The following is a 25,531-nucleotide window of genomic DNA, read 5'->3' on the forward strand; positions in this document are numbered from 1 at the left end:
CAGGAATGACCAACAGTTATGGCTTAAAGCTTCGACACATCCAATCAGATGCCTTGTGGGTGGGGCATCGAAATGCAAAAAACGATCTACTTCATGTTGACCGTTTTGAGTGTGATGTATACAGTCAGCACTGTTTGACGGTTGTTTATGGAAACGCGTATCGGACATATTTTAAGGTCATGTATGTTGTCTCTTAGTGTTAGAAATCACTTGCGTACACGCAGGTCCCTAATCAAAAGCGCTAAAGTCAGCAAATATAATAGTCCGCTAAGCTAACTAAGCTAACTATCTAGGCAGAAGCATGCCGAATTTTTGCGCGGCCCCAAACTGTACACGGAAGAGCACACAGTCGGATTTGGCATTCTTTCGTTTTCCACGGGACCCAGAGAGGTAAGCCATTATATCTAATGATACTTTCGTTGATAAATTTGCATATGCATGTAATTTATCATTAACAAAGTTAGATTTGTAAATTAAAGTTGCAATGTAAGGACAGAAAACTCATCAGAGATGTATATGTTTCCGAATTGAGTGAGTTAAGTGTTAACTTACCTGGTAGGTTACTTACTTATACTTTTGAGTGGACTTAAATGACCAAAATAAGGTTTAAAAGTCAACATTATGCAAGAAAATTATTTTTACTTCCTTAATTTTTTCCCACAGTAGCTGTTTAGTATTTGTAGTGTTGTATAGTTGGACAATAATGTTGAACACAACCTCAAAATAAATAGTATTCATGTTTTTATGTATACCTGTCACTTGTCCCATAAGTAGTTTTTACAGACATTGCTGCTTGCAGATTGTCAGAAGTCACATAAAGCTGATTTGCATGTGTTTTTTTTCCCAAGATGCCGGATCTGGGTAGAGAACTGCCGCAGAGCAGATCTAGAGGCAAAAACATCAGACCAATTGAACAAGCACTACAGATTGTGTGCCAAACACTTTGAACCAGCTATGGTGTGCAAAACAGTGAGTATCTGGTATGATTCTAGCCAACAGCATGTTTTCACTTATTTCTAAAAAATGTGAATCTCCAAAAATGACTTGTGTGAATCTGCTGCTTTTCAGAGCCCCTACAGGACTGTACTGAAGGATACAGCCATCCCAACCATATTTGATCTGACAAGCCACCTAAGAAATCCTCATACTAGACATCGAAAGCGGATTAAAGAACTTGTAAGGACAATATTTATGAGCACTTAGGTTGCCTTTCAAGGTTTTAAATGCATCTCTTACACTTTGCAGTTTGACCAACTGTTGTCTGATTTGTGAATTCCATTTTTCATTTCAGACCGAAGAAGATATAAGGAAGATTAAAGAAAGGAGATGTAAGTAAAGAGGAAATGTATTTTTGGTCACAAATGAAAAACTAAGCATCAATTTACTTAAAATGAACCATTCCGTTCTTGTCTGTCTCCCTCTCTTTACCCAGTGGCATCTTCTATTGAACAGCTCGTTTCCAAAAAAGATGCAGCAGTTGAGGACAGCACAAGCACCAACGAGGATGAACCTCAACTGTCCACAGAGGAGAGGGAGTTTCGTGAATACCTGAGATCCTTGTTTGAGGTTGTGGTCATGTTAGGAAAACAAAGCATCCCATTAGTGGCTAACAAAGCATCTGAAGCTGAATACAAGTCCAACAACTTCCAGGCTCTCCTAGATTACCGCATGAATGCTGGAGATGAAGCTTTGAGAAAGCGGTTTGCGGCAACAGCTGTGAACACAGAATACATTTCTGCAGCCCAGCTCAGCCAGCTGCTGGACGTCTGTGAGAACACAGTGAGGGAGGAGATGCTAATGGAGGTGAGAGAGAGTCGCTTCTTCTCCCTCGTGACAGGTGACCTTATTGAATTTGCCAACGAGCAACACTTGCCTTTGTTTTTACGCTTTGTGAATCAGCAAAATGTCCTTCGGGAGGAGTTATTGGACTTTATGCCATTTGATGGTGATGAGTCTGCACTGGTAGAGAGGCTAGAGGCCCAGCTGACTGAGCGTTGGGGGCTTAGCATGGAGGACTGCCGTGGTCAGGCCCATAGGGCCATTGGAACTTCCACCACCAAGATGAAAGCTGTGGCAGTATTACTGATGGAGAAGTATCCCCTGGCATTGCACATGCCTTGCTCCCATATGGCACTGAACCTCCACCTGGCCAACAGTCTGCCTTTTCCCAATGTCCAGGTTGTCATGGAGACTCTGAGGAGGATTGGTGCTTTCTTTAGAACCCCGCTCACTCAGGATGAGCTAGAGAATGCTATCTGTACTCACTACCAGAAAACTGAAGAGAAGGTGACTGCACTAAAACAATCCTGTGGCTCAGGATGGACAGAGCAACACAATGTCTTTGACGTCCTGCTAGATTTGTTGCCAGCTCTGCTGCTGTGCATGGACAACATTCGAGACAATGATGGTGGAAGATTTGCTGATGCTGTGAGAGCAGATGCATATTCACTTTCAAGAATTCTGGCTGACTTTGAGATCATTGTCACCATCGTCCTGTTAAAGAATGTCCTCACGTTCACCAGAGCCTTTGGTAGGAATCTCCAGGGAGAAACTCTTGATGTGTTTTTTGCTGCCAACAGTCTCACTGCTGTCCTGCATTCACTGAACGAGGTCAGTGACAACATTGACGTCTACCATGAATTCTGGTATGAGGAGGCTGCAAGTGCGGCCAGTGTAATGGAGATTCCTGTGACAGTCCCGCGGCTGTTCCTTCGAAAGCAGCGCACAGCCGAGATGGATGAAATCCAAGCAGAGGCATATTTTAAGGAGTATGTGACTGTCCCTGTTGTCCGTGGCGTCATACAGGAGGTGGAGGACATGTTCTCTGAGACCAACCTCAAAGCTCTTAAGTGCCTGTCGCTGGTCCCAGCTGTCATGGGCCAAATGAAGTTCAACACCACTGAGGAAAACTATGCAGACGTGTACTGTAACGACCTCCCCAACCCAGACACACTTCCTGCAGAGCTTCATTGCTGGAGAATCAAGTGGAAGCACAGGGGCAAAGAGGTGCGCCTGCCCGCCACCATCCACGAAACCCTGCAGCTTCCAGACGTCAAGTTCTTCCCCAATGTGAACGCCTTCCTCAAAGTGCTTTCCACCTTACCAGTGCTGAAACTGGAAGGCAACAAAAGTGACACAGTGAGCGAGCGCCTGCAGGCTTATCTCGACAGCATGCCCGCTAAGCAGTGGAACAAAAGTCTTGTATTGCTCAACATTAACACTCATGTTAAACATGACTTGGATGTCATGGTAGACAAATATTGCAGGCTTTATTCAGAGGAAGACCCTGAAGCGGAGGCCGAGTTTGAGGAAGCAGCCGAGGAAGATGCTGTGATGAAATGATATGACACAGACACCGAGCTTAATTAGCTACTCAGACAAAAGTTGAATAACATAAGTCAAAGATGCACCCTCCTAACTCATGTATTTTTTGGTGCATGTACACCTGATATTTGTACTAATAACTTTAATGTAGATGTAAAGAGGTTGTGGGTGTTGTTGTATTCTCTGAGATTTCTGAGAAAAATAAATGATCCTTGTTCTTATGTATTTAAATACACCACTGCTTAGTTTTATATTGTAAATAAGTAAGCAGATTTGCCAGGAAGCAAACATTAATGTTAATGCTGACGGAGACCCAATAAAAACTGCACCACCATAAAATGTCCATAACATGTGAGACGGTGTTGAAGATGTCTAATCGTTCAAAAGTTCTGAGTCTATGTCCAGCTGTTCTGTTATTAGACTAGACTTTTCTGTAATGATTGTAATGGAATTATTTAGTAGCTTTTTGTGTTTTCTCATTGATTTTATTTGTTGAATTGCATAGTGGATTTTTCCTGCTAATAAACAATTCACTGTCACATTTTCTTGGTGTTTGGCCCTATTCAGCTTCGGTATGGTGATTTCTTCCCCCTGACCATGAGACAGGAAGAGAACAAGAGGGAGTAGTTATACAAGTATCAGCAGTACAGCATCCCTGGATTCACACAGATGGGGAGCTTTTTTATTTTAATAAATCTGAATCTTCTATTAGTTGTGCTACACAGTATACAGCATAAATGAATATATCCTTCTAAAACTCATCAGATTTTGCTCTCTCCACACTAGAAACAGCTTTGTGTTTTTAGTGATGTAAACAGCAAAGGTGTTTGTGTCATGTACCGATGAAATGTAAGTATTATATGAGGAAGTGTTTTTCTTTTCAAAATGATAAACCTGTGTTCAAAAATGAATACATCCTACTGAAAGTTTCAAAAATAAATATTTGTTGGTGTTAAAGGCAACTGAGAAGGCTGCTTAACCATCACACTGTTACATCGCTCTCAGACAGAAAACTGTTTCCTTGTACAAGACAGGACAAGAGGTACAAGAAGATCAGCAAATCACTGCTAGTAAGTCAAAACACAGTAGCAGTAGTGGTACAGAAAATCATGAAGTATGGACTTGTGACAAGCTCCAGAAACCACAAAGTAGAATGAGCCCTCACAGAGGAGGGATGTGTGGCTGTAAGCCTAATGCCTGCTGGGAGCCACTGCTGAAGCCAAAGCAAGTGAAGCCCATTCGCTCTGCCAAGGCCCAGACTGAACAAGTTTAGGCTCTGATGAGAGCAAAGTCAGGCTTTTTGTATCCAATGGCATCTGGCATGTATAAGGCACCATGAGGGTGAGGAATACAGAGAGAAGTGCATGGCCTCCTTAGTGAAGCACGGTGTGGGGGGGAGTTCTAACATGGGGAGAGGTGAGCGCAAACTGGACTTCATTTATAACACAATGAGCTGATGATTTACTGCTAGATTTTTTTCTCTTTTTTTTGCAACACTAAATAACACGTTTACAGGAAAACAGACATAACAGAAGATGAGACAACAAACATTAACAAAAGAGACAAAGGACTATTACATTTACTTTGTGTGAAGGTGTGTACTGTGGGTGTATCTAACTCTGGGAGAGTAGAGGAGAAAAGGTAAACGAACCACCAGCACCAGGTGAGGCCACCACTTGGGGAGCTCTGGAGCAGCTCAGCGGGGTGGGGTCATCCAGCAGCATCCTTGTATTGTGGTTAAAGCTATGGAAGTTAAACCTTCCTTTTGTTTTAATGTTCATCGTGGTTTATTTTAATAGTTGACTGTTGGGACTGAAACACCCCGGGGTCAACCCCTGACCTTGACAGGAGAGACCTGACCCAATGTATAGTGTGTTCCCCTCCTAAACAGCTCCCAGACACTGAGGAGGGAGCTTGTCTAAGATGGTGTCAGCAGTCCAGTGATGCTATATGTTTAGGGAAAGGAGACAGTGACCTGGCCTCCTCCCCCATGATGTCCACCCCAGAGAGACCCCAAGAGTGACCCCAGATGGTAATAATAAATAAAAAGTAACACCCACACTGTCAGTACTCCCATCAGTTATAATAATGAAAGGAAGAAGAAGAAGCAATAGAGTGTGACAAGGCCAAAATGACAGACATTAACTATATAGTTAGTAATGCTAATGTTAATAACAATAGTAACAATAATTAAATAAAAGCAGCTTGTTATATTTCTAGGAGTCTGTGCGAATGTGCATGGCCTCAGCCCCAGGTACCTGGTTTACGTTAAGACTGGTTAGAAACAGGCCGGTAAAGATAGATATATTATTCTTATGGGTGGATGTTATTTTCTCTAGTGTGATGTGTAATGAGTTTTCAGATTTCCAGTTTATAAAGATTGTTTTCTTGGCGATAGAAAGACAAAAAGTGGGTTTTTATATTTAATTGGTAGGTGGTTGACCTCTGTGACATTACCGAGCAGGCAGAGTGATGGAGATGGAGGCTACAGCTACAGCTCAAGATGGTAGAGAGTTTCTCTGTCACTGCTACCCAGAGGGAGTAAACGGGTTGGCAGGTCCAAGTAGCATGGAAGTAATTATTAGCACAACCCAGAGTGCATTGTGAGCAAGTATCTGTATCACTGAGACCCATTTTAAACATTTTACCTTGTGCAGTAGGAGTCCTGTGATGCTTTGCTTTCTAAGTAGCTTCCCCAACACTGGTTGTTATTATAATATGTTTAATACATTTCCAGTTTGTCATCTTTCCATTAGCTGTAACTGTAATCTTTTAGAAATATAACGTGTCTTTATGCTCAGAGGGGGTGTACTCCTTTATGTTGTATACTGGGTTGTGTTTTAAAAGAGCCAGCAAGTTGGATGTTCACAGTCCTGTGATGCTTTGCTTTCTAAGTAGCTTCCCCAACACTGGTTGTTATTATAATATGTTTAATACATTTCCAGTTTGTCATCTTTCCATTAGCTGTAACTGTAATCTTTTAGAAATATAACGTGTCTTTATGCTCAGAGGGGGTGTAATCCTTTATGTTGTATACTGGGTTGTGTTTTAAAAGAGCCAGCAAGTTGGATATTCACTGAACAGTGGGGAAATACCATTCTGACATGTAATAAAGTTCCATGTTTGACTCACCCTGTACTATTGTGCAGAAAAACTAAACAAAGACAAGCAAAAATAAAGCTGCTGGGATTTTTAAACATGATGTAGCAGTACTTGCATTAAAGGGTTTTATTATTAGGCCTTATCTATTTTTACATTTCAGCTCCATTATCTGCCATTACCTCCAAATGGACCAGAGGCTTCTGTCCTGTCCACTGACATTTATTTTGGCAGCACAGGGGTTAACCGTGTCCCCTCCCTTCTGGCTGGCCAGACGGTGACGAGCTCAGGTGATAGTTCATCGTGCAAACCCACAGCGCAGCCCCCGAGTGTCTCGAAGCCTCCCATCCCGAAGCGTCTACAGCGATGTGCACGCCACAGCGAACCCCGTGTCCATTTCCACTTCAGTAAGAGGGAACAGCCTGCAGGAGGAGAGAGGGGGAGGCGTGTGGGCTCTGTTGCCCTTATCCTCGTGTAAAGACTGGTGAATACGATCAGAGAATAACGCTGCAAGGAGAAATAAACCTGACTGGACAAAACCTGAGACGGCAGCAAAGGGGTTAAGGGCCGAGCACTTGCAAGTCTTCGAGTCGTGAGTAGGACATTTTACCCTGATTTAGTTTTTTTGTGCACCCTTTTTCTAGTCACACAAGGCTTTTAGCATCATGGCCTGGCCGTGCATTACGCGTGCTTGCTGCATCAACCGCTTTTGGACCGAGCTGGACAAAGCGGACATCGCGGTGCCTTTGGTTTTCACCAAATACTCGGATGTGGCCGAGGTGCAGCATCTGCCCTATCACCCGCAGCCGAAACAGAAGAAGGCCGGTGCTATTGCCATAGAAACCCAGCCCTGCCCCGGTGAGCAGGAGGCTGGGAAGGCACCGCCCGCGACGGGTGCCGCAGCGGTCAAAGATGGCTCTTCTGCGTCCGTCATGCGCCAAGACTTCAAGGCGTGGAGAGTGCGCCCCGAGCCCAGCTGCAAACCCAGAAATCAGTACCAACCCTCGCCGGGCCCGTTCAATAACGAAACGCAATATCAAAAAGATTACAAGCCGTGGCCTATACCGAAGAAGCACGACCACCCGTGGATCCCCAAACCCAGCCCCACCGCCGCCCCTTCCATCACCATCTGTAGTGGACCGGAGCGGAGCGCAGGGGGCGGCAAGCAGCTGTATGCGGCCGGGGAGGTCGAGAGCGGCGTGGAGAAGAGCGAGATTGAGGAGAAAACGCAAGAGAAAGAGTCAAAAGAGCTGGTGAAAAGAAACGTTAGGAGGGAAAAGTCAGCCGAGAGAAAACCAGCTGAGAAGGCGGAGGGAGAGCCTGCAGATGTGAGCGCTGAGCAGAGGAAAGGCAGAGCGGCTGCAGACGCGCTCAACAGGCAGATAAAGGAGGTTATGTCCACTTCTAGCAGCTACAGGTAAATGGTCTTATACTTGTACAGCGCCTTTCTATGCTTTTACAGCACACTCAAAGCGCTTTCACATTATTCAGCCATTCACCCATTCGCACGACCACGAGTGGCATTAGGTTTTCTTAGTGTATATAGATCCCACTGAAATAAAAGACTTTGTAATGAGTTCCACGGAACCATTTTAGATCTCCAGCTCTCAGCAGTGCTGCAAACAAATGTCCTGTGCACATGATTCCTGACTCTCTGTAAGCCAAGCAGCTCTCTCCTGTGATAAATCACCCTTTTTAACATTATCGTGGCATATTTGGTTTCAGTTTCTTGTTACAATCTCCAGTGATTTCCAAAGCAAACTGCGTTATTGATTTAGTTTCCTGCCTTATCCTCCCTGAGAGTACTACCAAATCAATGCTGTATCCCCTGAATGAGAAAGGGTCTGAATGTTATCAAGTGTCTTAAGATGGTTTTTGACTTTGCTCAGACAGCCTCCAAATTGACTTGTGCAGTGCAAACAAGTGAACCAGACTTTCACTGTGGTTCCACTGGAATCCAGTGACTTCAGCTAAGACTACACCAGTGTCTTCAGTTTGCTGTGTAGTTTAATAAAGTGAAAGCTATGCCACATAATACCTATATGTAATGTAAAGCTGGGTTACAATGGGCTTTACAAGCAGTGAAGCAAAACTCATTTTGATTATGATTAACAAATATTCAACTAATAAGTAGAAACCGATATAAAAGATAAACAAATACATGTTAGAGATAAACATTTATTTATTTATTTCCTGCCCTTTACTTCCTCAAAGGTTGAAAGACCTCTATCTAAATTTATTTACCTTTCCTATGTCACATTGTTAATTACTGAATGGAACCACCCTTTGATTTAAGCAAAGAATAAAACACAGTTCACTAAAGTCAGTTTAGCATTTTAGAGGATAAGGGTAATCACCTTTATTGGCTGAGTATGTTACACACAAGGAATTTGTTTCCAGTACAGAACCTTATCCTTATCCTTAGAGGCCACGCCCATGAAGAGATCATGACACCGTGGACTCTGGTCGTAGACTTAATGGCTCCCCAGGTTTTTTACACAGGATCAAGATGCCTGGACTGAAGGAGAAAAAAAAATAATCACAAACTATGTGTCGCCCCTTGGGCCCTGGGGCCCCAGGGCCTGTGTCCAGTAAGATTATTCTGTAATCCTTCCGTGACAGAACCAGTCCAGTTCCTGTGGACCTGTAAAAATCCATACTGCTGTGTCAGGTCTTACAGAGCGAGAAGATAAACCTATAGATCAAATTTTGATATTGATAACAGCTTCCCAGTATAGAACACTTAATGGGATCCTATGATATGAATGAATCAATATCAGTGGGTTCTGTGTTTTTCTAGTAAATGAGAAATAATTGACAACAGACTGCAACTTCTAAACCTTTATGTCTTGCCCTTCAATTGATCTTAGGACTGAGTTCAAGGCATACAAGGATGTGAAACCAGTGAAGCCCATTAAGGCTCCATCTCAGTATAAACCCCCCGTGGAGGAGACCAGTCTGGAAACCAGCTACAGTGCCACATTCAAGGGGGAGCAGGTGAAGGCTCACCCCACCGACAACAAGCTGCTGGAGCGCAGGAGGATACGCAGCCTGTACAGTGAGCCCAGCAAGGAGGCTGCCAAGGTGAGAGCACGTCCACACGCAGACCCCCCGACATTTACATTCTCACTTATGTCTCCTCTAGAGCCACATTTAGTAAGCACCTCCCTTACAGTCATGTCACAAACTATATCAGCCCTGGTTTAATATTTTGTGATTAACACACTGCTGTATTTGCTCACTGGAAGATCTGCCACGTAAATTGTATTTAATTTGAAACCCCACCCTGGCCTAATGGTCACATTTATTATACACCACCAACAGCAGCAGCAGTTTATATATTTTAAAGGTCTGTTACCTCCTAAGAATTTCCTGAAAGTTTCCCAAAAAGAACCATGGCGCATGGTACTACTGTAATTACATGTAGAGACATTTTAGTTAGTTCAAGTAGCCATGATGAGTTTATTATTGACTTCCAGAAGATTTTCCATGAAAGAAAACGCTCCAGTGAGTATTTGCTACTCCTTCATTTATTATTGGAAACTTTATTTCTCACTTATGCTGAACTGTAAGTTTATTTTCAGGTACATTTCACATGTTGTACACCTGCTATCCTTTGTGTAGAAGCCTCAAGGTTGTGCTAGCTTAGCATTTGGAAAGTGGCGGTCTACCGACTGATCACTCTGTGTTCTACCTGTAATTATGTGTAGGCGAGACTATAACCAAATCATACGGTTCTTTCCAGGAAGCATCTTAGAACACTATTTGGAAACAAATTGGAATTTACAGACTCTTTATGCATGTTACCCACAGTTAAGACAAATGTGCGTAATAATGTGTGTAAAGTAGTGTTCATATGGCCTCTCTCATTCTTCAGGACTTCTCAGGGACTGAGAGCAGCTCTATTCTAAGTCTGCTGTAGTCAGGTGTGTTCTCTGTTTCTTTCAGAAGGCATGGAGGCTGATCTCCAACTGATGAGATGCAAACATGCATACTGCACACACACACACAAACATACACACTCTCAGTATGCACTTTGGTCAGTGTCAGCCTCAGTCACATTTATCACCCAACTACCAGACTCAGTCTTTTGAGAATTATAAGTAATGTTGTCACCATTTGCCCACCTCTCATCCCGCATGGCCCACTACCTTCTGGGGAGCTTAGCAGAGTCAGCAGTTCAGGATACGTGCGAGGGTGGATGGATAAATGAATGGAGGGCACCAAGAAGGCAATATGCTATTAACATTAAAGAATCAAAGCAAAGTAGAAGGATTTGTTGCACCAGTGGAGGCCAACAAGACAAAAACATCTTCACATTTGTTTAGTATACATCTAAACAGAAGGTCCGAATTTGGTGACAGTCTAAATGACAAGTTGTCCCATGTCTGCACAAAATTGGCTCATCATAAATCTGACCCCAAATCAAGCCTTGGTAACACTTGTTCCAGAGGATCTTACCCCTTTGACTTTTAATGTCTGATTTTTGTAGGTGCTGTTTTTAGGTGATGCATCTGTTAAATTGAACCTAGACGCGTCTTTATCATATAACCATGAAGACAGCTGAGCACCATGGGGCAGAGCGCACTGCTATAAAGGCTTTTGTGGTCATGAATATCATAATTACCACATCCAGTGTTAATCTAGTCCCCCTAATTGCACCTTGATGGTTTGTGGCAACAGAATTTACAATGCCATGCCCTACACACCATGTACTTTGCACCACCACTCGTTTATTCACTGAAATACTTTTTTACTAGCAGAAATGAGCTTTTAGAGGACAAATATTGGTCATCTCCTACACTACAAAAGTTTCTCTGGTTAATTTATTCAGCAAATAATATTCAGCATGTTTGCAACTTTTTTGCTGTACACCAACTAACAAGCTGAGCTTGTGGGAGCTTCTACAGAAGTCGGCTGTGGAAACCCCACAAGAGCAGAAAGAATGTTGCTCAAGTTAAGGACACATTCATCCACAGTTATCCAGTCATTGTGGGAGCCTGTGACACTCCAGTTGCAAGTGTTCTTGTCATGCTTCTTGGTTTTACCAACACTAATAATGGCTAAATGTTATGAAATTATTTCATTTTTTAAAAGTGTGAGACTAACATAAACCATGTATTTTTTATGTTATACTTTCTCTAAAGGTAGATTTTACTGGAAAACTGCATGAATCATTCTTCTATTAAAGGGAAGGCACAAATACACATTTTGTGCAGTTTTTTCTTTTGTCTTCATTGCACCAAACACATATTGCAAATAGTATCTATATCTTATAGTGTCATTTGCCTGTGATTATTTTAGGTAACAGGATAGAAACGGGTATGTATCGCATGCTGAAACAGGACTCGACTGGACTTCAGACTCCATGACTTTAAAGGAATAGTTTGATATTTTGGGAAATGCACTTATTTGAATACCACGTTAATATGTGTTGTTAAATATGCAGCTACAGCCAGCAGCTGTTTATCTTAGCTACAAGACCGGAAAGGAAAACACTAAGGCACTCAAGGATATAATCTTGTTTCTTCATCTTTGGACAAAGCCAAGATAACCTCATCCATTTCCAGGATTTAAGCTAAGCTAAGCTAATTGTCTGCTTAGCTTAAGATTCATATTAAATGTACAGACACAAGAATAGTATCCATCTTCTCATCTTATTCTTAGCACTAAGACATAAGCCAAGATGTGTATTTTCCCAGAATGTCAACATTTTACTTTTCTTTGCTTAATATTTGCCCCTCTCCTGTCTTTTAGGTGGATAAATCAGCACCTCGCACCAAACCAAAAAAGACACCAACAACAACAACAGGGAAGATGGTGAAAAAAGCAAAAGAGAAGCAGATTGCTAGTTCCCAGTCAGCCAAGAAGAAACCTTCATCGGGCGCCACAGAACCCGAACCAGTGGCAGCTGTCACAAAGAAGAGCAAAGAGATCAGCAATAGACTGGCTGAGGCAAAGCAGTAAAAGTCATCGCGCTCCAGTGTTAACGTGTGCAATCAAAGGCAACTTGACAAATTTGGCAGATCTCACCCTTTTGGTTTCTTTCCTTAGCCGTCTTGTTTTGCTGTCCTGCCACATATTGTTCACCTTTCAGTGGGCACTGACATTGAGCTTTTAGAATAATGCAAATAATTTCACTGCAAACTGTGTGAACGTGTGTACGTGAGTGCATCAAAGTACGTATGCGATTGCCTGTGTTTCGAAGCGCAGTCGCTTTATATTATTGAGCACATATTTTGCACATTATTTCTACGAGTTCTGTTTGACATCAAACAACAAAGAGCCAGCTGTACACATGTGCTCTAATGGGTGTATGATAGGGCATTTTTACCTCTGTCTGAGTGGATAACAGTTGAGCTCAATGTTAAAACGATTGTAGAAAATGTCATCCTTTTTCTCCGAGACTGTTTCACATGAGAGGTTTTGTTAAGATACAAAATCAGTTTGTGTTGCATTTCCTAGTTACTGTGCCTCGGCTGTATGGTCCTGGTTTTCATTTCATTGTTCTGGATGATATCTGGTTTCATCAGTTTGGTTGCTAAGAAACCAAATAAACTGTAATATAATTGCTAAAGCCTGCATGCATGGCCCCGTTTTTGGTTGAGTAGCAACATATTAGCAGACTATACTATATATCACAGTCACATTTTAGCTTGTAAATTGAGCCATTAAAGATACATGTATAGGGGCAAGATCTTTTCAAGCATAATGCATGTGTAATAATACATTCTGGTCACATCAAAAGGTACACACAGTAGGTAAAATCATAGTCTAGTGGCTAATATAAACACACCAGCAATATGGTTTCACCCACAAACATAGTTCTTGCAAACTAAATGGAGATCCACTCCTTTAGATTAATAGGAATACTGCAGTTTTCACAACAAATTAGTCTTTTGTGGCATTGTACGCCATCCTCTCCTCTGAGCTGTGATGCTGATTGTGCTAAATAAGAAAACAAAAAGTCTGCATATAGGCCTGAAATGTGCATTTTGATCTCTCCAGGTGTTAAAGGACAAAGAATGGGCCAGGACTTAAACGCGCAGCTTTTTAAAATGCTGCTGTCTGATAATGTGCAAATCACGTCTGTTCATTGTGAGTGTGACATGAGGTGTTTTTACTAAAATGGAATGTCACAGCCTTCCTCCAACACAGACGTCTATACTGCTATACCCCTAGTGGCCAAGACGGCTGCACTGTGTGATGACCCTGTCAAGCATTAGCCACCGTGAGTCTGCTTCCAGTTGTAGTTTCTGTGTATGTGTGTGTGAGTGAGTGTGTGTGTGTGTGTGTGTGAGTGACTGGCATTCTCTGAGACTGACCCGACCACTAAAAGTGCTGCTATGCACTCCGACGCCCTGGTGCTATATCTTTCACTGTATATGCTGTCTGCTTCGGACTTTGCATGGTGTCAGGCCAGAGTGAAGTGATGATATGACAGTGTCATACAGCAGCAGAACTGTTGTGGTATTGTGCTTGTATTGTCAGCTTGCTCTGAATGAACTCTGATTAAAATCATGATACAGAATCCTGTGTTGTATCTTATTGCGTTCTTTGTGTTAGCCATTATTATTTCTTAAATGTATGTTGTAACTTTAAAAACAGTATTCTACTTTCATGCCACAATCTGACAGAGTAATTTTGAGCTGCAGAAATGTTCCAAATATCTTATGTGAGCATTAACATTTGAATAAACATCTTCTGTTTTTGTATTTGATGCAACATCCTCTGAATACTACAGTAAAAAGGTAGTAGTTTTATTCTTTTTTGTGTCTTTCTATATCATTTTTCAAAATTCTTTTAAACACTAGGCCTGTTGTGCCCTGCAGATGTTTTACTCCTCCAAACTCAGCTAACATTCAGAGCCATTTAAACTGTTTTTCTTGATATGAGATGTCATCAGTGCTTGCCTATCTCCAGTTTTCTTATGGTTCAGGGGTTAATTAACAGATGCAAAATGGCCTCATCTTAAAAAGAGATGTTAAGTCTTTAATAAAACAAAGGGCAAACTTAACATGGAAACATTTTTCAGTTTCTTCACTATTGAGCTTTGAGGTGCTGGTGGTCATTTTCCTGTGAATCAGTCATTCTGACATAAAACTGCATGAATAATTCAGCACTTATGGGCCCTTGTGTTTCAGAGAAACATGAAATATTGAATAACAGCTCAGTGATGGCACAGGAGGTGCCTGAGCTCTGTCCCTCCCTAAAAGACTTGTCTGGCTGGTTATATAGACTCATGTACACATACATTACAGTAGCTCAGTGTTGAAAGAACTCATGCTCTTGCTTCACAGTGTGTATAATACAGTATATTATTTTGGTGTTATTTTTTATTTTTGTCATGTTAAAACACTGCCGAGTGCTGTCATAAACAAAAGTTACTGTTATAGACAAAACCAGTCTTTAGGAGATACCTATGAAAATGGCATTTATTTAAGTACATTTACTGTAGTTAAGGGCAATTTTGAGGTATGTGTACTTTACTTGAGTGTTTTCATTTTCTGCTACTTCATACTTCAACTGCACTACATTTCAGAGAAAAATATTGTACTTTGTACTCACCATATTTATTTGATAACTTTAGTTATTAGTTACTTTTCAGAATGAGGCTAATAAAACTAAATACAGTAGAATCACAAGATTGATCCTTGGTGTCAAATTCACAAGCTACCCAGCGGTAATTCAAATTAAATGCACATAAGCTATTTCAAAATAACTCCACCTTTGCCAGCTACAACATTAAATGTGATCTACACAATATTGCATCAATAATTATAACTGAATAATATGATGTAAACTGTTCCATGTTGCATATTTAGTACTTTTTCTTTTGGAACTTTAAGTATTTTTTTGTACTTTTACTAAGTAATATTTTTAATGCAGGACTTTTATTTGTAACAGAGTATTTTACACTGTGGTATTGCTACTTTTATTTAAGTAAACAATCAGAGTACTTCTTCCACCTCTAAGCCCAAGTTAATATATAAAGTTGTCTTTACTGGCAGGTCATCTGTTAAACACCAAAATATGGAAAACTATAAAAACATTATCACCACTGATGCCAGTTTATTTTATGTAAACAAACTCATTTACTCATCAGTTAATCGTCAGCTTTAGTGTAGGCCTACTTTTCTAGGTGCCTCTTAATTTGTCAACAAATTAATCCAGGAGGTTACTCTGACTCTTAGAGTATTTTTATGTTTTTTTTTTTTTTTTTTACTTAGGCCTACTTGTTGGCAAAACAGCCGACTTTAAATACATACAGTACTAATACCATACAACAATAGGCCTATATAAAATCTTCAATAAACCACAAGAGCAACTAGGATGTTTAACTAAGAGCAACAAGAAGAAGAAAATAATTATATAGACTACTGGTTTTAGAACAGTCTTGAATCTCTAGAGTAGAAAATATAAAGGCTTTTGTTGTCTGTATGACTGCAGGGGACAGACAGCAGATTGGTATCTTGTGATCTAAGAATGCAGGTGGAAGGTGAGCTTTGTGAAATGAGTTTGTAAAGGTGTGGAGGTTTAACTCATGACTTTATAAATAGAATGTAGGCTACAAAATGGTGTATAAAAGGTATGATCAATATCGTGATTTTGGTGATCAACCATCAGCAATAAATGTGTTTCATTTTCTTCCTCTCTGAAACTGAGAAGTAGTTTAATTTTTTTTCTGCTTTACTGAAAGAAATTTAAGAAGTCCCGAATTTGCTGGATTACTCCGGTACACCAGGAGGCGACATGCTTAGTTTGTATTACACAGACGAATAAGAATCATTTCCGGTTTTGAGGCACGGGAGGGAAATAAACAAAATCAGACAGTTCAGAGGAGGGAAGGCGAGTTGTCCCGTTTTAGAGTACAGAGCTGGGTGGTAAGAACTGTTTATAAAGCTTTGTCTGTGATTTGTGTCGGAAACATGCTGTGTTTACATATTCTGCGTTTAGTTCTGAAAGGCTTCTCGTGTTAAATGATTCAAAATGATAAACTGTTTAAGGAAGGTCCGACAAACGGTGCAAATGTGACAGCCACACTGTTAGACAATATGCTAACTTTTACTAACTTAGCCTAGATATGATCAGCATCTAGGTTAACTATTTATTGGTTTCGTTAAGTAGTCAGCAGTCAGAAATAAAAGCGAGCCTTCCCCTTTTCGTTCACTTCATCTAACCTCGGTTAAAACGTTTTCTGATTTACCAAACGTGGGGTTAAATTTCCCAGCCAACTCCAACCAACAGTTAGCATAATATTCTACTTTATGAAATAGCTTCATATGGCTTCGCTCAGAGCTTATTATGTTTTTCTGTTCAGGAGGTATTGGGTGTGTGCAGCCTAGCCCTATCATGATGACAACTAAGAGGCTAGACAATTTTGAGGTGGTGTGTGAGTGGGCTTCATGCAGCTTCAAAGGCCACACCATGGAGGAGCTGAGCGATCACATGGCCCTGCATTTAAAGGATTACCTGGGAGACGGAGATGCCCTGGAGGAGCTGGGTAAGTGAGGAGGGTATTTGTGCACTTGCTAAACCAACATGTGAATGACCCCTTGCTTACAGGACAAACACAAGGAGTCAGCATAAGGTAGCCGTAGGGCTGGCCTGGTTTCAAACCTCTTTTTCAGTGGTGCCTTGGCCAAGATGGCCGCATATAAATCAGACAATGACAACATCTTACAGAAATGAAAAAAAAAAAAACACTACAAAATAGAAACTGGGTAATGAACAACTTCAACACTGACAAAAAATAAAACAAAACAGTGAAGGACTTGCTCATTAGTGCAGTTATGATAGACTGAATTCTGACATTTTTTACTAGGGGTGCAACTAAAGGTCATTCTAATAACCGATTCATCTGTTGATTATTTCTACTTTTAATTGGATGTATAAAACATGCAGAAACCCATTTTCCACATTATATAAAACAAGTGTATTCATTTAAACAATGCTGATGAACAGGTAACCCGAGGCTGCTTGACAACACACAACAATCACCACAGCGCAATAAACTGTAAATAGAACCGCTGCTATTACCAGGCTGAAAGCTCTCAGCTGTAATGCATATATGTGTATGTACATAAAAAAAATCTTTCTCCCTTCCCCCTCACCCTTCTCTATTTTCATTGCACATGGCATGTTTCCTACTCCCTGTTGTTTCTGAGCAGTACACTGAGAGCCTCTGTACTGGAGTCAAATTCCTTGTATGCTCAAACATACATGGCATTTAAAGATTCTGATTCTTGTGCAATGTTGCTATGCTGTGCTTTATTAAACAAAAATTATTTGTTCAAGAATGCAGCCTTTATAAAGTGCTCATCGGGTTCTTACAGTACGAACAGTTTTTATGAGTTAAAATAATTTAGGCTATATGTTCAAAAAAAACATACCATGTTAATGTAAGGGGACAGTACAAACATAACTGCTGCTGGTGGTTAAAAGTAAATCTGAGTATGCCTAAAAAATCCTCAATACATTTAAGCCTACTCTTAACTTGCATATGTGGCATGTATACCATTTATAAGGGCAGTCATTTTCTATATTGATAGTATTTTCAGCAATCTCCCTACAGAGACTAGAACTGTCACTGTATTGCCTCTACTCATGGTTAATGTCTGTCAGGTGGCAGTCGTGGCTCAGCTTGTTTGTCTGTGCGATAGATCTTTGTTGAAACACGCCGTTGTACTGGTTGACACATTTTTTTTCCATTACGAATCCACAGACCCGCCTGTTGCCGCGAAGGCTCTGTGTTGCCTTAATTTCCTGAAGTTATCACAAGTCAGAATTATCTGCGCACAGGCGAGATCTTCTGTGAGTTCTCTGCTTTGTTTACCTTCCGCCAGCTACTCACACTCAGGTCTGGGGTTTGCTAATTTAGCAATATGCCACCCTGTGCAGCAGCATCTTTCTTTTATAGACTGACAGATTGTGACTGTGAGTAGAGGCAATTCATTGTCGCTGTTAGTCTCAGTGTGGACATGGCTGATAATACTATAATATAGAAAATGACAAGCCTTATCGTTTAATCTTCAGTGGATGAGCACATGGATAGATTTCTTCTTGTCTATACACTGAAGGAAATGTATATCAAAATAACACAACTCAAAGTCACCAGTAAATACAAAATTGAATAAATCACATAAAGAAGCTTAGTACTTTTACTTACATCATGAATGCCTCGATCCTCACAGTATTTGGTAAACAACAGGCAGAAACAGGAATCTAATAATGTAACACAAAACATTCACCCCAGTAGCTCATAGCAGCATCTGTGACATATAATTAAATGCAGTAAGTAATAAGGTAAAGCTCAGTATTTTAACTTATCACACACCTGATGTTTGGAGGGGAACAAATGATTTGCAGGCCTGAGGGATGGGGTTTTACAACTTCTTGGTTGTGTCTAATGTAGTGAGTGGGGGGAGGATTTTGTTTACAGACTTGAAGTTTAACAGTGGCAAGTGTCATTGCCTTTTTCCCCACTGGTTTGTTTCTACCCTGACTTTGACTTGAACCTAAGCTTTTCCCTAACACTGGTCATCTCTGAGATTAAACGTAACCTGATCTAAACTCTTGCCCCAACCACTGACAGCAGCCCTACTGGACTATGGTTGGGTCTCTGGTGATTAAACCAAGTGCTCCTTTTCCTAGCTAAGCTACATTAATCAATAGCAGAAATGTGTTACATCACCTGACGAACTGTAGACAGGAAGAGAGACTGATTCAAAAACAAATCCAATGTGTTTGGCATTGTGAAGGATATTCTGTGCCGCCCTGCCACTGTTCCTCAAACGTTGTGCTGCCTGCCCTGTACACCTAGTGCCGAATAACACTTGAGGAAGAAATAAATCACTTTGCAGTTATTAGTTGTAGTTATTGGTTAACGCAGCTTAGCGAGGAAAAGGGAGCGCTTGGTTTGATGCAAGGGATCTCACTGCTAATGCAAACATGGCAGAATCGTCACATACGACTGAGATCGCACAGGGATCTAAATCACGCTGAAAACGATTCATCGTGCAGTCCTACTCATTATTACTCTGGGTTTGATGTTTTCGGACTCTGTGGTACGTTAAAGGACTAGACAACAGCCTGTCTGAAGGAATTTACTGAACATAATGCAATCACTTTCATTAGCTTTGTTAAGAGTCCAGTTTTTCATTGAGTGCTGAGCCCTGCCCAGTCCATTATGAGTGTGCTTGTTTAGATTTTGTAATAACTTTCCTTTCGTCATTACATTAATTAGTCCTTTCCTTTCATTGTTTAGATGAATATGCTTGTCTCTGGAATGGATGTGAATTTTTGTCCATGGGTAGCCCTGCGGAGCTGGAGGTCCATGCTTACTTCCACAACTACCACGGTAAGCTCAAGTTTGTTGGCTCGCAACTGCTCAAGTCCCGCCCTGACCTGCCCAGCTGCAACCAGGGTTTACACAGCAACAACCTAGTTCCTGAGGGATCGGACAGATACACTTGCCAGTGGGAGCACTGTGACGTAGGTATTTTTAGCTCAAGTTATTCATCGGTCATCAAAAAGATTGAAAAGCAACATTATATATTTGTTTCCTTATGCAGAGTACATTTAACAATCCTGAGTGGTTCTACCGGCATGTGGACAATCACGTTGAAAGTGCAGAGCCACAGTCTCTCTCACAGCAACAACAGGCCCTTTTCTGCCACTGGACAGGTCTGGTATAAAGAGACATTCCTCTTATGTCCAGCTTTACCTTCCCTGGCATAGTATGACCTGTGTTTCACATTTCTATCATAGGCTGCGATGCCTTCTTCAAGATCAGGTACCGCCTGAGAGAGCACATGCGGAGCCACACTCAGGAGAGACTTGTAGCGTGTCCCACGTGCGGCAGCATGTTCTCCAGCAACACAAAGCTGTTTGACCACCTCCACAGGCAGGCCGAGCCAGTGGGTGAGAGGGACACTTTAGTTTAGGTCACTGTTTTTTAGAATGTTGAAGTGATTATTGTTGTACTAAAGTGCTGACTTCTGCATGTGCGCTTATTCAAACAGAGTCACTGGTATGCGAACACTGTGGCAAAGCTTTTTCCAGCGAGAGGCTTTTGAGGGATCACGTTCGTCAGCATGGTAATAACCTTCTGCAATGTTATTGATATAGATCATTTCTGTCTTGATCAGATAGTTATTATGGCAGTTTGGCTACAGTGGGTCAATTATTTCTAAATACTGATGGAGAAGGAATTTCACAGTTCCTTCTCGTCCTGTGAAACCACAGTTTACAAAACCGCCTTATTTCAAGATCCATTTAGTAGCTTTAGTGGGACTTCTAATTCTATCAGGTGACCTTCAACAGCAAATAGTCTGTTCATTTGACCCTTTCCCAAGTCATAAATTTCAGCATGTTAAGTACTTGGAGGAGACTACTTTTTGTTGATTAGGGATCAGCTACAGTGGTGTGAAAAAGTGTTTGCCCCCTTACTGATTTCTTATCTTTTTGTATGTTTCACACTTTGTTTCAGATCAAACAAATTTAAATATTAGTCAAAGACAACACAAGTAAACATCATGCAGTTTTTAAATGAAGGTTTTTATTATTAAGGGAAAACAAAATCCAAAACTATATAGCCCTGTGTGAACAAGTGTTTGCCCCCTAAACCTAATAACTGGTTGGGCCACCCTTAGCAGCAACAACTGCAATCAAGCGTTTTTGATAACTTGCCATGAGTCTTCCACAGCGCTGTGGAGGAATTTTGGCCCACTCATCTTGGCAGAATGGTTGTAAGTCAGCCACATTGGAGCGTTTTCTACATAGCCCTGTGTGAACACTTGTTCACACAGGGCTATGTAGTTTTGGATTTTGTTTTCCCTTAATAATAAAAACCTTCATTTAAAAACTGCATGATGTGTTTTACTTGTGTTATCTTTGACTAATATTTAAATTTGTTTGATGATCTGAAACATTACAGTGTGACAAACATGCAAAAAGATAAGAAATCAGTAAGGTGGCAAACACTTTTTCACACCACTGTATATAAGGTTTCATCCATCTCAGATCTTTGCAGCACATTGTTCTCCGACATGCCAGTTCTTAAAAATTCCCCTTTGCATAGATTGTTCTCTTATGCAAATTTCAAAGGAATTACTGATTTGTTGTTAAAGCTACAGTATGTAACTTGGGGTAGAGCTAACACGAAACTCCAAATTGTTCCACTCTGCTACGCCCAGCACTCCCTCTGCTCCACCGTGCTCTGCCCAGCTCTTCAGAGGTTTGTTGTTATGACATTACAAGAAATGGGAAAGTAACAAAACTTATTGATCAAGCAGAAATAACTGAAATTCTCTGACTGGTTAGAGAGGTCAGTCCCTCTCAAAACCTTCTAGAAGCTAATATCCCTGCACTGCTGCCAGTGATGTTCAATGAGTCTGGGTCGAAGGAGCTTTTGACAGCCCCTCTCCACATTAAGACAAGTTGTGGAGAATTTTTCTACAACAGAAATATTTGGAAAAAGCTGTATACTGTAGCTTTAATTAGCATGTTAGAATAAATATTAGATGTTTGCCTCTGCACCTGTAAAAAGTGCATGAAAGAACATCTGTTGGTCAGTTGTTAATTAGCCATTTGGCAAGTATCTTAATTAGTTACTTCCTGTGTGCTGTTCCTTTGCTCTCAGTGAATCAGGTGAAGTGTCCATTCTGTGATATGACCTGCACCACTTTGGCAGCTCTGAAGATCCACATCAGGTTCCGTCACTGCGATGAGCGACCCTTCCCATGTGACTTCTGTGATAAAAGGTAGACCATGAAAAGAGTTCACACCAAAACTACTTTGGCAAAAAGAGGTCTCAGGAAAACTGTCAAACACTGAGTATGTCCACCTCTTAACTCGTGTCAGGATGGACAGCACATTAATGGCCTTTTTTGAAGAATGATGTCCTTGCTCTCTTATTGAATTACCAAACAGAAAATAATTGGTGACTAATTCATTTCACTTTGTGGTCACTGTGTGTTTAGGGGCCTTTGGGTTGTTTTTAAATGAATGGCTTTAGCAGAAAAGCCATGTCAGTTATATGTTATAAAAATGCAAATAAATACAAACAACAAAGGGATAACAAGCAGAGTTAATGCAACGGGAATTCTACTGGATCCGCATGCTAAACACAGCAAACCGGTGATGTTGTTGTTACTAATTAGTGTTGTCAATTAGTGTTGTTAAAAATATTAGTTTTTTTTTTTTTTTTTTTTTTTACATATTCATTCTGAAAATTTGGAAAACTTTCAGTATTCATTTTTCCATAGTACAAGTACCAATGCCAGCTGTGTTTTCTTGCTCTTTCTTCTCTCCAACAGCTCTCATGCCTCTCGTCTCATTGTGCTGATTGAATTTGAAGCTAACAACAGACCACAGTATATTATGGGTTTTGCTATGGTGTTAGCTCATTACAGATGACAAGTGCAGAGCCTCCGTGACCAGCTTTGGTTGACAAAGAAAATGGCACTGCTGTTTAGCAAGAGTATGTCCCCCCCTGTGGAGATTACTCCCTAGGTCTGCAGTCTCTCTGCTACTAGCCAAGAAAAGAAAGTCGTTCCTGGTTGTCATGTTATAGCCTCATTTTTAATGTGAAATATTATGCCCTCATTCAGGTGTCGGCTTTTACCTGCAGTATCAAAAATTGTATCAAATTGATATTTTTCAAGGCATTGATTTGAATTTAGAAGTTCAATTTTTGTGACACCAGTGCTAATATTCTTGACGGTACTTTTGAAAACGTATAAATATTGTGTACAGTAGTATTTAAGGACATAAACCTGAATCTGCTTTTACATACATGTTTGTATTGGACTTGTATTAATTACATACATGTTTGTATTGGACTTGTATTAATTACATACATGTTTGTATTGGACTTGTATTAATTACATACATGTTTGTATTGGACTTGTAGTTATCCTTTTTTTTTTTTTAAACATAGATTTAAGAACCAGCGTGATCTACAAAAGCACACAGAGGTTCACAATGAGGGTACGGTGTATCACTGTACTGTGGAGGGTTGTGATTATTCTTGTCACACATTCCAAACCATGAGCCACCACTTCAAGAGAGCGCATGAGGTTCGTTCGCACCCACATAAAGCACTCAGTGAAGCCGTACTGTACGTCTACATATAATGCAAATGATGCCCCATTATTTATGTAATTACATGATTTTACCAACAGGTTGGGGGCATGTCCAAATATAAATGCCATATCTGTGATAAGGTCTTCTCCTGGTGTTACACTCTCACACTTCACCTTCGCAAGAAGCATGAGCTGAAATGGCCGTCTGGACATTCACGCTTTAGGTAAGTCGTAGCAGCCAGTTAGTGCTCTGTGCGTTTACATGTCAGCTTCCTCCATTGATCTGATTATATAAACTAGAGGCCTTCACAGGTCCAGTGTTTTGTTGCCAACATGAATTTGACCCAGGAGAAAAACAGGGACCTGCGTAAATTAAAAGAAAAGCTTTCTCCATAGCGATTACACAGACACTCGGGTCCATTCAGATCCACTCAGGTATTGGACACATTGGCACACAGGCTTGAGACCTACAGCAGCAAAGAACCTATCTGATCCAATAAAGATGGAGTCGAATTTGGAGCCTACCCAGCTGAGTTCTGAATTCATCAGAACCAAGTGGACCCATGAAGTAAACATCATGTATACCAGAAGTCCAGTTTCTGGAACTGGGATAGGGAATTAGAGAAACTTGATTTCCTCAGGTAAATGTCTTCTGGACAAAGTTGACTAGATTTACATGCATTTGCATTCATTATATGTAGCAGTATATCCTCATATTAAATATAACCAATTCATCATTTAAACCACTTGTACTGTGGGGCGTGCAAACTCCACACGGAAAGGCCCCGGTCAGCTGTGGGGATCAAACCGAATCTGTGCATTTCACTGCTACAGCAGGTAAAAAACAGTTGTAATCCTTCCAAAATGGGGCCAGGGGTCAGAGTGAAATCTGATGGCTGACCGGTTACATTTATAGTAGCCTGGTTACTGCTGGTTTCATGACTGCATACCAAGGCGCTGATACAGACGTTTCATGGCCCCTGGCCTTTTATCCGTCAGGTGCGCATCAAATATTTGTATGTGATTAATCTTAAAATGTTTTGTTTTCTCAATAGATATAAAAAGGATGTAGACGGCTTCCTAAAAGTAAACATGGTGCGGTTTGAGACTGTGGAAGTGACCAAAGAGATCATGAAGAACATGGCCAAGAAGCGTTCGAGCCTTGGGAAATGTCCGAAGAGCAGCAGCCGGAACAAGAGAGCTGCGGTCACACCAGAGAGTGGCTGGAGCTCCCCAACTGGTTCCTCCTCACCCTCCTCCAGCTCCTCCTCCTCATATGACTCCGAGTTCTCGGGAGGTGAGGATGTGTTGTCTCAGCCGAGCCCTAGAAGCAGTGACTCTCCTGTGTACTGTGTGATGAGCACCATCCCCCACATTGAAGACGATCCTGAAGGGATAAGTCAGGAGGACTGTGAGAGTAGTGGGACGTCTGGGGCCGTCCAGGCCCTGACAGAGGTCGCCAGGGGCCTGGGTATGGACGTGGTTTGATGGTTCACTTTGCACTGGGTCAAATCACAGATGTCCAGTGGAGCCTCTGGTTTAGCTGTTTTGCAATTAATCAGTTTGTGAATTGTAGTACATTTTGCCGTGGAGCTGTCAGTGGAGACGACTCTGCCACTGGTTCTTCTAGCAAATGCTTTCACTTGGTTTGCAGCATTTGTAGTGATGTTACTTTGAGACAGTTTCTATACACTGGCTTTTGGAGGACTACACTTTCAGTGTAGCAGCTCTAATTAAATATTATGCTTCAGCTCAGCTTTATGACATCTTGTGATTATGAGATTGCCTGTTAAACCTGTGTCAGTGTTTCTGGCAAAGCTTGGCAAAAGTGAGTGAGTGAGTTAGAAGCATTGTAAAGCTGCTTCTATGAAACTTTGCTCTTTACACACTATGTTCCATTTCCTGTGATATTTCCATGATGTTGCCTGACAGAAGACAGGAGTTTTTTATTGTGGCCTTGGAATTCTGCTTAATTTTATTGTTACAAATTTGAAATACATTTTTGCTACAAATGCAAGCTT

General features: G+C 41.1%; 3 protein-coding genes across 4 annotated transcripts; all 3 read left to right on the forward strand.

Moving 5' to 3' along the window:
• Positions 1-61: 61 nt before the first annotated feature.
• On the forward strand, positions 62-3,863 carry thap12b (THAP domain containing 12b). Its single transcript, XM_020622446.1, has 5 exons — positions 62-390; positions 849-969; positions 1,069-1,176; positions 1,292-1,328; positions 1,433-3,863. Exons 1-5 carry the CDS (start codon positions 302-304, stop codon positions 3,340-3,342), a joined length of 2,265 nt encoding a protein of 754 aa, XP_020478102.1. The 5' UTR covers positions 62-301; the 3' UTR covers positions 3,343-3,863.
• A 2,729-nt stretch (positions 3,864-6,592) lies between these two features.
• map6b (microtubule-associated protein 6b) lies at positions 6,593-13,703 on the forward strand. Of its 2 annotated transcripts, none has more exons than XM_020622445.1 (3): positions 6,593-7,840; positions 9,294-9,507; positions 10,301-12,173. In XM_020622445.1, the coding sequence occupies exons 1-3, from the start codon at positions 7,089-7,091 to the stop codon at positions 10,343-10,345; spliced, it is 1,011 nt and encodes a 336-aa protein (XP_020478101.1). In that variant the 5' UTR covers positions 6,593-7,088; the 3' UTR covers positions 10,346-12,173. The 2 variants fall into 2 exon arrangements, with proteins under 2 accessions (XP_020478101.1, XP_020478097.1); XM_020622441.1 differs by lacking the exon at positions 10,301-12,173 and adding an exon at positions 12,181-13,703 and having other exon boundaries at positions 6,600-7,840.
• Positions 13,704-16,203: 2,500 nt separating this feature from the next.
• LOC109973079 (histone H4 transcription factor) lies at positions 16,204-25,265 on the forward strand. Its single transcript, XM_020622402.1, has 10 exons — positions 16,204-16,307; positions 16,745-16,927; positions 19,691-19,917; positions 19,998-20,109; positions 20,194-20,346; positions 20,448-20,522; positions 22,067-22,187; positions 23,366-23,504; positions 23,610-23,734; positions 24,566-25,265. The coding sequence occupies exons 2-10, from the start codon at positions 16,777-16,779 to the stop codon at positions 24,996-24,998; spliced, it is 1,536 nt and encodes a 511-aa protein (XP_020478058.1). The 5' UTR covers positions 16,204-16,307; positions 16,745-16,776; the 3' UTR covers positions 24,999-25,265.
• Positions 25,266-25,531: the final 266 nt, after the last annotated feature.

Source organism: Monopterus albus, unplaced genomic scaffold (assembly GCF_001952655.1).
Source record: "Monopterus albus unplaced genomic scaffold, M_albus_1.0 scaffold280.1, whole genome shotgun sequence".
Taxonomy (NCBI): domain Eukaryota; kingdom Metazoa; phylum Chordata; class Actinopteri; order Synbranchiformes; family Synbranchidae; genus Monopterus; species Monopterus albus.